Source organism: Scylla paramamosain, chromosome 1 (genome assembly GCF_035594125.1).
Source record: "Scylla paramamosain isolate STU-SP2022 chromosome 1, ASM3559412v1, whole genome shotgun sequence".
Classification (NCBI taxonomy): domain Eukaryota; kingdom Metazoa; phylum Arthropoda; class Malacostraca; order Decapoda; family Portunidae; genus Scylla; species Scylla paramamosain.
Genome location: NC_087151.1, coordinates 18,441,668 through 18,456,499, shown reverse-complemented (window position 1 = coordinate 18,456,499; position 14,832 = coordinate 18,441,668). Strand labels below are relative to the sequence as shown.

Sequence of the window (14,832 nt, the reverse complement as noted above, 5' to 3'; positions counted from 1 at the left end):
TGTGTGTGTGTGCAGTTGATAAAGACATGCTGTTGCTACAATGAGACACATCATTTGTTGTGGGGGCTGTTGAACCACACTTAACAAGCTGAGGGAAGTGTAAAATATGTGGTCATTTATATATTTTGGTTGTGTGCAAGTACTGTGAGACAAGTTATAAAGGTTCACATGACTGCTGTACTGACAGGTGTGACCCTTTTATTCAGTGTGGAGCCTGCAGGGGCTGACAGATGATATGGAGTCACTATAACAGCAGTTTTGTTTTGTATCTGATTAAATTTTTAAGGATGCTAATGAAGGTCAGTATTGACTTTTTTTTAAGGAGGCAAGATAAAAGATATTTTGTAGCTTTATTCATCCATATACAGTATGTACAGTATTAGTAACAAGGGGAACCCACCAACCTCCTTGTAATCTCCTAAATTTCATTTTCATCTTCCTTTTTCCATTCTCCCTTTATTGCATATTTTCAGAAGTTCTTAATATATCCTTACCCACTGTCTTTTTTCTCTTCACCTCCCCTTCCCTTCTGTTCCATTCCCTGGTGATGGCACAGAATTATCAACAACAAGCTTTTGACGGCTGAGGATGAAGCCCGAATCAACCAGGTACAGGCCAGGTCATTAGCAGCAGGCATGGCCGCCGTGCCCCGCCAAGCCCGGGTGTTGAACCTGAGACCAAGCCAGGTAGGTGTGTGGCCTGTACACCTAGCCACTTGTACTTCTTGTGCTTCACTTCCTATGCTGTCACATGAAACATATTTATTCCTTGTTTTCACAATGTTTCACTCTTAATTTTTGTACTTGTGTTGTGCTATGTATGTATGGCAGCATGTCCTCAAAACACTAAGCAACATAAGAGGGAAGGAAATGAGGTGGTGATTTATTATTTCTCTTATATGACAATAAAAAAGTTGTCAAAGGCATGTCAAGTTTGTGTGCAGGATTCTGCATTTGAGTGTTGAAGCATGTGTAAATTCACTTGATAAGTATTTAGCTTTTTAAATTGATGTTTGGATGATAATGTGAAGGTTAACATGGCATTGTACTAATCTCCTAAAAAAGGCTGGGAACCATTTGTTCATAATGTGTGTAGGAGCCTCAACGTATCAGGTGTTTAAGCTTTTAGATTGTGATTTGATAGGAGGAATTATGTTAAGAAGGTCACATGACCTTGGTTGTCCATGTTGTATAGAATGTTTTCCAATTAAATTTCTTTCAGTCTCCCTATCATTTTTACAGAGATGTAGTTTAGATATTTGATTCCAAAGTCAGTTAAGTTTTTCTATTTTCATTCCTGATCAACTCTGTGCTCTTTCATAAGAGGCATTGATCTGTGCCTTTTCATAGAAGCATGGTCCATGACCTAGTGACATGCAAGGTTTATTGAAGGGACCTGAAAAAGAACCATATTACAGTGATGAAATTATTCCTTTGAAAGTATTGATGGCTGATCTCTTTCTATAGGTGAGGGTTAGTGTTCTCTACTGTACCAAATACTGAACTGTCTTTTGTACTATTTCTCCATCTGTATCCTACCCAGTAATGGTAATAGACTGAGGAACCTTTGTTAATTTTTACTAAGTATTGTCCTGCAGCATTGATTTGTTTAGGAGTTGGGTATCTGAGAATGAGTGGTTATTGGCACCAAGTGCAGCTCAGTTGTGGGTAACTCCAGTTGTTGGGAGCATTCCATGGTACACAGATGGTGGGATAGTCTTGCCTTGGACTCTTGCAAATGTGTACTATGTCCCAGTGAGTTTTGTTTTTATTTGACATGAATCCCAAGTTTATTTAGGCATTTCAGGGACTTATTGTGGGTGATGGAGATCTCCACAGCACTCTTCTCTTGGTGGGTGGGTAGCTGTTGAAAAATTCATATGAATAGAGATGTCAGATGTAGGTAAAATAGAGAAATGTTGATTTGATTGTGAACTAAATCCCACAACTTATATTATCTTTGATAAGAAAGGTTTCGTTTAAACCATGAAAATTGGATAAATGAAGCTAAGCATTATTTTACTGCAACAAGAAGGCACACAAAGTGAAGGAGATTGCATACTTGTCTTTAGTTTGTTGTCCCTTTGATGGGGAACTTGTATCATTGTTAAAAGCTTAAAACCTGTAAAATAGCATGGATCCATCTGAATCTTTATTCAGTCAAAAGTTTATATGATGTGTAGACTATTCAAGCTTGCCAGCCTGGAGCCTGGAGCCTGCTTGTTGTAGAGTTGTCCTATGTTCTGTAGATTTGCTTGATATTATAAACAATTATGGTAAAATTTTTGTAAACAATTTTGTTCTTTATTTCTGTCAGTATCAGATTCAGTATTTTCTCCATCTTATGGCAGCATATATTTTCAACACAGAGTGAGGGCAGTGTCATTCCTCCTGTCCACTACCTCAACTTCTACTCCCAACACTACCACAGCCATGAGTGGTCTGGTGTGGTGGCTGAGGATTCTTTTGAAGAGGACAATGCTTCTGCTTCATCTGAGCAGGTCAGAAGGTGGATAGCAGCAGTACTAGTAGCAGACTGGTGTTACCTTGATGCTACTGCTACATTGCATTATTTGCATAGTTTTTTCAGTTGTCATGGACTTTGTGTAATATGTATAAAAGTATATGAAGCTCAAGAAACTTGTTGATAAGGTTTATGTTCAGCATACAAATTGTAGGATGCAAAGACAAGGATTGAAATATCATTGCCACAATTCCTGACAAAGCATTTGGTGCCACAGAATATTCAGCAATGTAATGTTTGTTTGGCAAACAAACCAGTTTCCCTGAATGATAGCTTTATTTCTGCAGGTTAATACAGTCTCTCTATGGGGGAGAGTTTGGAGACAAAGCCAAGCACATATATATATATATATATATATATATATATATATATATATATATATATATATATATATATATATATATATATATATATATATATATATATATATATATATATATATATATATATATATATATATATATATATATATATATATATATATATATATATATATATATATATATATATATATATATATATATATGTGGTTTGTGAGCCAAGCATACTGATCATTACACTATCATGTGTAGTTTTAATATGTAATTTAGATCTAGGACAGTGCAGTGAGAGAGGAAAAATTATTCACTAGATTTTTTCAGAGAAGTTTTATGACATAAAGGATTAATTGAATGATCAGTATATATATTGGCCCACTAGCTGCATCTCTTTAACACAGAAAGCTTTCACTAATTATCTTGGCCCAATTCATTAAGTGCATCGCTGTTGTGGGAGGGAAGATATGCAGTGTTTCCCTGCCATCTGTGGGAGTTACATTCCAGAGCCTCCTGCAAATAGTTAAAATCTGTGAATATGGGAAACCATCCTTATAAGGATCAGAACTACCTATATTTATAGTTTAAACCTTAAACTATGCATCTCACATTTACTAAGCAATTCACTTTAAGACAATAAAAAGCAGTTATTATATGTATAGTACATGATATTTTAATTAAAAAATACAGTGCACTATAAAATAAAAGGGGAATAAGTTGATATGTACAATAAACCCTTGATATAATGAACTTCTATTTACCAAATTTCAGGTATAACATCCTATTTAAGGCTGCTGTCTGCTGCCTCTATCTCTCTCTCTCTCTCTCTCTCTCTCTCTCTCTCTCTCTCTCTCTCTCTCTCTATACACATATATAGCAAATTTTCATCTCAAGTGACCCACTCTCCCCCCATATGTGTTCGTTATATCTTGGGTTACTGTAATTTATAACTGAAAGAATAATTTGGGCTCTTTGGGCTGAAAGACTGAGCTGGTGGTGACACCTGGCAACTCTAAAAACTCCCCATTAGTTAGGTTAGGTTAGGGAAAACTCTGCAAATATGCAAAACCATGAATATGTGAGGGAACGCTGATATATGCTATCTCTTATTTGTTGTAGATGTATTCCATTCTATTGGCATAGAACGATAGGAAAATGGCATCAAGGAAGTAGGGATGCCACCAAACTAAGGAAATAGAGAAGTCAAAATTTAGTCATTGCTCTGTTTTGTGAATTGGTAGATATTGTGCCTGGTGGCTCCACTTCACCATTCCTCAAATCAGGGCGGTCAAGTTCTCAATTTAAGCCAAAAGTATTCTAAAAAAGTAGCTTAAGAAAAATATGTATTTAGTACAGTCCATGTAATGAAAAGGAACTAATCATGATTAAACAAAGAACTCTATGTTCTCCTTTATGAAAGAGTGAGAAATTCATATATTATAAATATGGGAGGTATATATATTACAGTCCCTGTATTGAAGGGGAACTCATCATGATTGAATGGATAACTATGTTCTCTTTTATGAAAGAGTGAGAAATTCATATATTATAAATATGGGAGGTATATATATTACAGTCCCTGTATTGAAGGGGAACTCATCATGATTGAATTGATAACTATGTTCTCTTTTATGAAAGAGTGAGAAATTCATATATTATAAATATGGGAGGTATATATATTACAGTCCCTGTATTGAAGGGAAACTCATCATGATTGAATGGATACCTATGTTCTCTTTTATGAAAGAGTGAGAAATTAATTATGAGCAAAACAAAGTTTACTATGGAGCTTGTTGTTTCGTTTTGAGGGGCCTGGCTCAGTCTGACCATAACCCTATTCAATCGCTAATATCTCCAGAACTATGTGGCTGATCGTAACAAAATTAGCATCATATGATAGCACACTTCTATCAATTTTATATGATATAGCTTTCATCTCTTCTATTGGGTGAAGTTAACTTACTAAAAGTAGAAAGGTGTCAGAAATGGGATTTCTCAAAAACTACTCAACCAGTTTTAATGAAACTTAAGAGGTGTCATGTTATAATTTTAATAAAATTCCTTACGTCAACTTTGAAGTAGCACTGTACATGCACAAAGTCAAAATTACAACTTTTTAAGTAATTAACTGATCAAGCTCAAATTTTTGTTGGTAATAAGAGTAATACAAGTTATAATGAAAAATCATATGAAATTTGCAATACTACTGTGCATATGCAAAATACAATACAAAACTTTTTGTAAAGTGACCATCAGTTTTCTGCAATTTTCACCAATTTTCTTTTGTCTCAATGAGAGCGGATAGATACCACTGAACACAAAATGAAATTTCCTATCAAGTGGTATATAGCACAACCACTGGGCTCTTGCAGAGTTTTGAGCTAGAGTGATTTGAATATTAGGCAAGTGTGGGGTGCCTGAAGTTGCCTCACACTCTCTCTCTCTCTCTCTCTCTCTCTCTCTCTCTCTCTCTCTCTCTCTCTCTCTCTCTCTCTCTCTCTCTCTCTCTCTCTCTCTCTCTCTCTCTCTCTCTCTCTCTCTCTCTCTCTCTCTCTCTCTCTCTCTCTCTCTCTCTCTCTCTCTCTCTCTCTCTCTCTCTCTCTCTCTCTCTCTCTCTCTCTCTCTCTCTCTCTCTCTCTCTCTCTCTCTCTCTCTCTTCTTGAAATACCCCTTCCACTGATGCATTACTGACATCTTTGCTCGTTAATCGCCTTCCAAGGCATTTTACTGGTATATTATAACTTTTCTTTATTAAATTGTGTAACATTTGCTGTCTTAGATATAATTTTCTATCTGTACAACATCACCTCTCCTCTAGTAAACCTCATCTTTATTTATGATATGCATGTACAGTATTATGAATAAAATAATAAAAAATAATTAGGTAAAAACCAACTTAAAATTTACTTGATGGGTCCTGTTGATGATGCTCATCAAGGCTAGTGTCTTCTGGTATCAACCCTAAGTCTCTTGAGACCCCCCCCTCAACTTTTTCTTCATTAATTTCTGCAACATTCACAGTCTTAGATCTAGTTTTCAATTTCTAGAACACAATCTCTCCTCTACTAAACCTTATCTTCTTTTCCTCACTGAAACATAGGTGTCTGAGGCAACTTACAATAGCCCCTTTTCTGTTCCCTCCTACTTTCTTTATTCTCATTTTCAATCCAAAGCTGAATGTTGCGTTTATGTGCGCAATGATTTAACCTGCTGTTGTGCCCACACTCTTGAATATTCCGAGTTTTTCACCATCTGGCTACTATTACAGAGTCACTCTCAAACTAAATTTATCTGTGCTGTATACCTCTCACCTAACTCCTCAGACTATAAGAAATTCTTTGACTACTTAACCTCCAAAGTGGAGCACATTCTGACTCACTTCCCTTTTGCAGAGACCTCCATTCTTGGAGACTTCAATGTTCACCACCAGCTTTGGGTTTCCTCTCCCTTCACTGACCATCATGGTGAACTAGCCTTCAACTTTGCTATCCTCCAATTGGTGCAACACCCTGCTCATATCCTTGACCGTTTTAGAGATGCATACTAATCAGTCACTTCCTACACTCATACCTTATATTACTTCCCCCCTGATCTTACAAAACTAACCCTACAAAACTTTATCATCTTTCCTGTACTTTATTTTTAAACACATCTATATGATTTCAGTCTCATATATGTATCAATTTATATCACCTAACCCTATGTGTCATCCCATCCATCTTCATACTCAACTTTATAACAATATAGATATATATTATTCTGTATAAACCTTATCATATTATGTTTTTATTTATCTTCATGATAGATTTTTCGATTTTAAGTTGTCTATTCTGTTTACTTTAAGTAATGTACTTTTAAATTTTTCATTTGCCTGAAAAGCATCAAGCTTATACATAGGCTGGCCAATAATGTATACCTATCCAATAATGAAATGTATAAACCTAGGCTATAATAAAGTGTTTAAGTGTTTAAGTGATACACCCAACATTCTTGACCTTTTCCTAACCTCTAATCCTTCTGCTTATGCTGTTACCCTATCTTCTCCATTGGGCTCCTCCAATCACAATCTCATATCTGTATCTTGTCCTATTGCTCCAATCCATCCTCAGGATCTCCTAATGAGAGGTGCCTCTGGTGTTTTGCCTCTGCTAGTTGGGGGGAACTGAGGAGGTATTTTGCTGAATTTCCTTGGAATGACTACTGCTTCTGTGCCAGAGACTGTGTGCCGAGCGCATAACGGAGGTGATAGTGTCTGGCATCGGGCCCTACATTCCTCACTCTTTTTCTCGACCTAAACCTTCCAAACCTTGGTTTAACACAGCCTGTTCTCCTGTTATTCATGATAGAGAGGTAGCTCACAAAAGGTACTTGAGCCTTCCATTACCAGAATCTCTTGCACTTTATATTTCTGCCCATACCTAAACCTTCCAAACCTTGGTTTAACACAGCCTGTTCTCCTGCTATTCATGATAGAGAGGTAGCTCACTAAAGGTACCTGAGCCTTCCATTACTAGAATCTCTTGCACTTTATATTTCTGTCCGGAACCATGCCAAGTCTGTTCTCCAACTAGCCAAAACTCCTTCATTAATAGAGTGTCAAAATCTTTCAAGATCTAACTCCCCTCGTGATCTCTGGCACCTAGCCAAAAACATCTCCAATAACTTTGCTTCTTCTTTCCCTCCTTTATTTCAACCAGATAGTACCACTGTTATCATATCTATCTCTAAAGCTGAACTCTTTGCTCAAACCTTTGCTAAAAACTCTACCTTGGACAATTCAGGGCTTGTTCCTCCCTCTCCTCCATCCTCCATGCTACCTATTAAAATTCTTCACAATGATGTTTTCCATGCCCTTGCTGGCCTAAACCCTCGGAAGGCTTATGGACCTGATGGGGTCCCTCCTATTGTTCTCCAAAACTGCTCCTCTGTGCTTGCACCTTGCCTAGTCAAACTCTTTCATCTTTGTCTATCAACATCTATCTTTTCTTCTTGCTGGAAGCTTGCCTACATTCAGCCTATTCCTAAAAAGCGTGACCGTTCTAATCCCTCAAATAACCATCCTGTTGCTGTAATTTCCTGCTTATCTGAAGTTTTTGATGCATCAACAGGAAGATTCTTAAACATCTATCACTTCACAACCTTCTATCTGATCAACAGTATGGGTTCCGTCAATGCCACTCTACTGGTGATCCGGCTTTCCTTACTGAGTCTTGATTATCCTCTTTTAGAGATTTTGGTGAATCTTTTGCTGATGCCTTAGACATATCAAAAGCTTTTGATAGAGTGGCACAAAGCTTTGATTTCCAAATTACCCTCCTACAGCCTCTATCCTTCTCTTGGTAACTTGATCTCGAGTTTCTTTTCTGACCATTCTATTGGTACTGTGGTAGATGGTCACTGTTCTTCTCCTAAATCTATTGACAATGGTGTTCCTCAGGGTTTTGTCCTGTCACCCACTCTCTTCCTATTATTCATCAATGACCTTCTAAACCAAACTTTTGTCCTATCCATTCCTATGCTGATGATACCACCCTGCACTTTTCCGCGTCTTTTTGTAGACGTCCAACCCTTCAGGAAGTAAACAGTTCACACAAGGAAGCCACAGAATTCCTGACTTCTGATCTCTCCAAAATTTCTGACTGGGGGAGAGTGAACTTATTATTGTTCAGTGTCCCAAGAATTCAATTCCTCCGTCTATCAACTCGACACAACCTTCCAGACAACTATCCCCTCTTCTTCAGTGACACTCAACTGTCCCCTTTCTCTACACTGAACATCCTCAGTCTGTCCTCTGTCCTTTAATCATAATCTAAACTGGAAACTTCACATCTCATCTCTAGCTAAAACAGTTTCTGTGAAGTTAGGCATCAGTCTTCTTCACCAGTTTTTCTCCCCCCCACCCCTCCTTATCCGTCCATGTATGTAGTATGCTATCTTTTAGATAGGGTGTAATCAAAAGTTTTCCATCTCATCAACTCCTTTCCTCTAACTGACCGTCTTCAGCCTCATTCTCATTGCTGCAATGTTGCATCTCTTGCTATCTTCTACTGCTATTTTCATGCCAACTGCTCTTCTTATCTTGTGAAGTGCATGCCTCCCCTCCTCCCTTGGTTTTGCTGCATAAGACTTTCTTTTTTCTCTCATCCCTATTCTGTCCACTTCTGTAATGCAAGTTAACCAGTATTCTCAATCATTCATCCCTTTCTCTAGTAAACCTTGGAACTCCCTGCCTGCCTCTGTATTTCCACCTTCCTATGACTTGAACTCTTTCAAGAGTGAGGTTTCAAGACACTTAACTTGTATTTTTGACTAACATTTTTGACTGTTTGGGGACTGGCACCTCAGTGGCTGTTTTTTTTTTTTTTTTTGCTGGAATTTTTGTTTCCCTTGGCCTGTGCCACTCCTACATGAAGGGGGAAAAAAAAAAAAAAAAGGGAGGTAGATGTGATCAGGGACTGAACCAGGAATGAACATACCAGAATACCAAGCCTTAACTAACTGGACCATGAGGTACCTCACAGCTAATCTAGCTTTGGCTCATATTTGTGTCCTATCACTGCATTACATGGCTCTTCCTTCTAGGTTAATTTCTGATGTTTCGTTAATTTAATGTGGTACAATAAGTATCCAAACAATCCAAAGTGTGTGTCTGGGAAGTGTGGTTCTGGTCTTGCAAGGTTTACCAGAGTATTTACTAGGAAGCCCCTGCTCCATTCATGTTTTCTCCCTTTTTTGGGTGGGACACTCATTTCCTGTTTGACGCAACAAAACAATGTCATCATAAGTTCATACTAGGCTTTATTCTTTCCCCTATATGAAATCTTTTAAGACCATCCCACCACCATGTTGCCAATGTCATAGTTAAACAAAGAAATACATTTCCTATTACAAAATTAAAAATTATGAAAAAAAAAAATGTATAAACATGGGAAGTGGATGTGACCAGGGATTGAAACCAGATCTGACAAGCTTAAAGGACAAGCCTTTAGCTGACATAATCATAAAGTACATCACATCTAGTTTAGCTTTAGCTCATGTTTTCACATCCTAGCTGAGGTCTAAAAATGTGTACCAAGCATTTATGTTCCTTTTTACATAAGCTACTGTTGTTATTTGTCGACAGTATATAATTTATTTAGAGCTGCCTGTTATTTATTTTTCCAGTTTTTAGAGTAACATCTCACAGGTATCAATAATTTTAACCCCCTGAGCAACAAGCAACACAGTGGTGTGCATTTCAGGGCTCTGATGGGTAATGAATGTATGTGCCTCATGATTTTCAATCCTTAAATCAAAATGAAAGTGGGAGAGAGATATTTTGAACATTACTTAGCAACATTTACAAAGCTGCTCCCTACCACTTTTAGTGACTTGCCATCTGGTATTCTATACAAGGCAAGTATCATGGAAGGAGGTGATCTGCCCTCATCCTAATGAATGGCTAAGTGCAAATGCAAGCTAACCTCATCCACTCCCATTAAGTGCTGTTAAACAAGGAGTCACAGTGGAAGAACATTCCTTTTGATATGTGGGGAAAGCAGTGAGGGCAGGTGGGGCAAGTGAGCTGTAGCCAGTACTATATCCAGCATAATGAACACACCTTTACTTCCTGTTGAACTAAAATAATGAGTCAGACAAAAGTACCACTAGAATGGAGAAGGATAGGTGCTTCTTATGCTGTAAGTTTCATTATTCTAGAATCTGTACTAAATGAGATATAACTAGGAATAAGAGTTATTTTTCTCTAAAAACTCATTACAAGAAGAGGTTTCTGCACAAAAAACCCGTTGCTTAGGGGCTAGCAGAAGTTTCTGCATACTGGTAGTCTAGCTGAGTAGGTAATGCTTGTTGAAAGGTGATTACAAAATAATTTTATTACTGTAATATTTAGAGGCACTAGATCATTGATTATGGGGTATTATGAGTGAAAGAATTCACTGAAGAGTGTCTCTGGTATAATTGGCACCCAATCACTAATTGCACATTATGAAGGGAGAGTAACAACTGTAATGTCAGTGTCATTATCAAATTCTGTCCCCCTCCCCACACACACACACACACACACACATACACAATGGGCAGCAGAATTCTTATAAAAGAAGGAATAATAACAGACAAACAATATGGCTCCAGGAAAAGAAAATCATGTGTAACAAATCTATTAAGCTTCAGCTCAAGAGTGATGACATCATGTAGGAAAGAGAAGCATTTGTGGACTGTATATAACTAGATCTGATAAAAAGCTTTTGACAAGGTTCCCCCATGAAAGACTTATGTGGAAACTTGAAAATATTAAGAGACTACATGGGACAAGTATAAAGTGGATGGAAAATTACTTAAAATGATGAGAAATGAGAACAGTAGCTAATGATGAAAAGTTGGTTTGGAAAACAGTAAAGAGTGGTGTGCCACAAGGGTCAGTACTATCACCAATATGGTATTGTTCATTGTTTATATAAATGATATTCCTGAAAAAAATTGATAGCTACAACAGCCTATTTGCAGATAATGCTAAATTACAGAAAGAAATAAAAAGTTGCAAAGACTGTGAATATCTACAAAATTACCAATAAAATTTGTGAATGGAGCAAAAAATGGGAAGTTAAATTCGATGTAAGCAAATGTCATATGATGGAGATGTGCAGAAGTGAATAGAAGACCACATTGGACATACAAGGTAGAAAACAAATATATTAAAAGGATCCAGGAAGAAAAGGATCTAGGAGTAGTAAAGCCAGATAACTTCCAACCAGAGAAGCATATAGGTAGAATATGAGGAACATTTACAGATTACTATGAAACATAGTACAGCTTCTCACCTCATGAAAAAAAGTAAGATGAGAAAAATAGTCCCTATGATAATAAGACCTAGATTGGAATATGCAGCAGTTGTGTAGTCTCTATGTAAGAAGCATGTAAACAAGCTAGGAAGAATACAAACAATAGGAACAAAAATGGTGGCAGAATTTGAGGAATTAAGTTATGAAGAAAGATTAGAAAAAATATACTTACCAATACTGGAACAAAGGAGAGAAAGAGATTTGATAACTATCTACAAGTTGGCAAACAAAATGGAAGTTGGTAATGACAAAACCATTACTAAAAGAGACAAGCAGTCATGACAGTAGAATGGGACACTCACATAAGTAGGGAAAAGAAGATGTCTAAACAACACAAAGAATAGTTTTCCACAAAGACACACTGAAGTTTGGAATAGACTAAAAGAAGATATGTATAGTTTTGGCAACAAGTGTACACAAACTAAAGGAAAAATTAGACATGTATAGGTATGGAGATGGGACCACTTGAGTGTAGCTCGGGCCTTGTAAATTACACCTAGGTAAATACACAACACAGTGCACACCGTGCATGGCTACATGGACTTGTTTCTGACCATTATAGAGATGTTGTGTGATGTTTCAATAAGTGTGATGCCAAGAATGGAGTATTATCTGAACTAAATGTATACTATCTATGGTAAGAAATAGTGGTACAGATATTATAATAACTTTCTAATTAATTATTGATTTGAAAGGTTGCCTGATGGGATCCCTCCTATTGTTCTCCAAAACTGTGCCTCCGTGCTTGCACCTTGCCTAGTCAAACTCTTTCAACTCTGTCAACATCTACCTTTCCTTCTTGCTGGAAGTTTGCCTACATTCAGCCTGTTCCTAAAAAGGAAGACTGTTCTAATCCCTCAAACTACCGTCCTATTGCTTTAATTTCCTGCCTATCTAAAGTTTTTGAATCAATCTTCCTCAAGAGGAAGATTCTTAAACATCTGTCACTTCACAACCTTCTATCTGATCACCGTATGGGTTCTGTCAAGGCCGCTCTACTGGTGATCTTCTGGGTTTCCTTACTGAGTCTCAGTCATCTCTTTTAGAGATTTTGGTGAACCTTTTGCTGTTGCCTTGGATATATCAAAAGCTTTTGATAGAGTGTGGCACAAAGCTTTGATTTCCAAACTACCTTCCTATGGCTTGTGTCCTTCTCTCTGTAACTTCATCTCAAGTTTCCTTTCTGACCATTCTGTTGCTGCTGTGGTAGATGGTCACTGTTTTTTCCTAAATCTATTAACAGTGGTGTTCCTCAGGATTCTGTCCTGGCACCCACTCTCTTCTTATTATTCATCAATGACCTTCTAAACCAAACTTCTTGTCCTATCCACTCCTACACTGATGATACCATCCAGCACTTCTCCACATCTTTTTATAGACATCCAACCCTTCAAGAAGTAAACATTTCACGCAGGGAAGCCACAAAACACCTGAGTTCTGATCTTTCTAAAATTTCTGATTGGGGCAGAGCAAACTTGGTATTGTTGATTGTCTCAAAACTCAATTCCTCCATCTATCAACTCGACACAACCTTCCAGACAACTATCCCCTCTTCTTCAGTGACACTCAACTGTCCCTCTTCTACACTGAACATCCTCGGTCTGTCCTTTACTTATAATCTGAACTGGAAACTTCACATCTCATCTCTAGCTAAAAACAGCTTCTATGAAGTTAGGTGTTCTGAGACATCTCTGCCAGTTTTTCTCACCCCCCCCCCCACTGCTAACTCTGTACAAGGGCCTTATCCGTGCATGTATGGAGTATGCTTCACACGTCTGGGAGGTTCTACTATTACTGCTCTTCTAGACAGGGTGGAATCAAAAGCTTTTCGTCTCATCAACTCCTCTCTTCCAGCTGACTGTCTTCAGCCTCTGTTCATCGCTGCAATATTGCATCTCTAGCTATCTTCTACTGCAGTTTTCAAGCTAGCTGCTCTTCTGATCTTGCTAACTGCATGCCTCTCCTCCTCCTGCAGCCTTGCTGCATAAGACTTTCTTCATTCTCTCACCCCTATTCTGTCCACCTCTCTAATGCAAGAGTTAACTGGTATTCTCAATCATTCATCCCTTTCTCTGGTAAATTCTGGAACTTCCTACCTGCTTCTGTATTTCCACCTTCTTATGACTTGAATTCCTTCAAGAGGGAGGTTTCAAGACACTTATCCTTTAATTTTTGACTACCGGTTTGGACCCTTTTCTGGAACTAGCATCACAGTGGGCTTTTTTTTTATTGGATTTTTGTTGCCCATGGCCAGTGTCCCTCCTAGGTAAAAAAAAAAAAGAAAAAAGAAAAAAGGGGGGAAGGGGGAAAAAAAAAATTAATTGCACTATCCTATGATCATATTGCATCAGATATTATATGAGGTTCCCAGAGCCAGAGTGATCTAAGTGCCCTTGTGGTCAAAATTACTATTTTATTGCATTGTCATCCCCAACCTTCCTAACGTGACGAGAGAGAGTGCAGACATCAGAATGGACCCCACATTAGGGTCAAAATCCATCCAAGTGAAATTATCCACAGAACCTTTTTGTCACGCTTGAGTGATAGCTATCAGTTGCTGGGGCCAGAGAGAATAACTCCCTCGCCACAGCAGCACGAGAAGAGTCAGCCAATGACAGCTCGTGCAGTGATTCACGTGTCACACTGAGACACTTCCCCACCACGACACCCACACACTTCACACTCTCCCTCCCTCCAGCCTGCTTGCTATCCATAAATAACAGGCTGCTATCTTAATTTTACTTTTACACAACACATAAGCCTTTCATTATTATGACGGACAACAACATACCCCTGAGGAGCCAGAAGCCACATTCCCAGATGCTTCTAAGATTTATCTTAGTGGGCTATGAACATCTTAGTGCTGGTAATTTTTTAAAGCAAAATCATTCGCAACTAAGAACCATTTAACATTCATAGCTATGAATGGGTCAGGGCTTTCATAGCTCACTAAGAACAACAGTTTCTCCTCAACAACAACAACAATGTGAACATTCCGCCTACATATTGGAGTGATTTGAGTCAGAAATAACAATTTTGAACACTTTTGTTTCTATTTGTTGGTAATGTGTAATACCACTGATGAGAGACAAACTTTGTGCTTGGAAGGAAAGAACTGACACCCTTTCTCTATAAATTCTGCTTCACTGCATGCC

General features: G+C 37.9%; 1 protein-coding gene across 3 annotated transcripts in view; it reads left to right on the top strand.

Annotated features, from left to right (window-relative positions):
* Nucleotides 1-516: 516 nt before the first annotated feature.
* The window catches only part of LOC135101814 (uncharacterized), a 94,761-nt gene continuing 80,445 nt past the window's right edge, over nucleotides 517-14,832 (top strand). For all 3 annotated transcript variants that reach the window (XR_010269385.1, XR_010269382.1, XM_064006111.1), the window contains exons 1-2: nucleotides 517-686; nucleotides 2,369-2,500. Coding sequence is in view for 1 of the 3 variants with exons in the window: in XM_064006111.1 (XP_063862181.1) it covers nucleotides 636-686; nucleotides 2,369-2,500 (183 nt within the window). In the remaining 2 variants the exon portion in view is untranslated. The remainder of the gene's footprint in view (nucleotides 687-2,368; nucleotides 2,501-14,832) is intronic.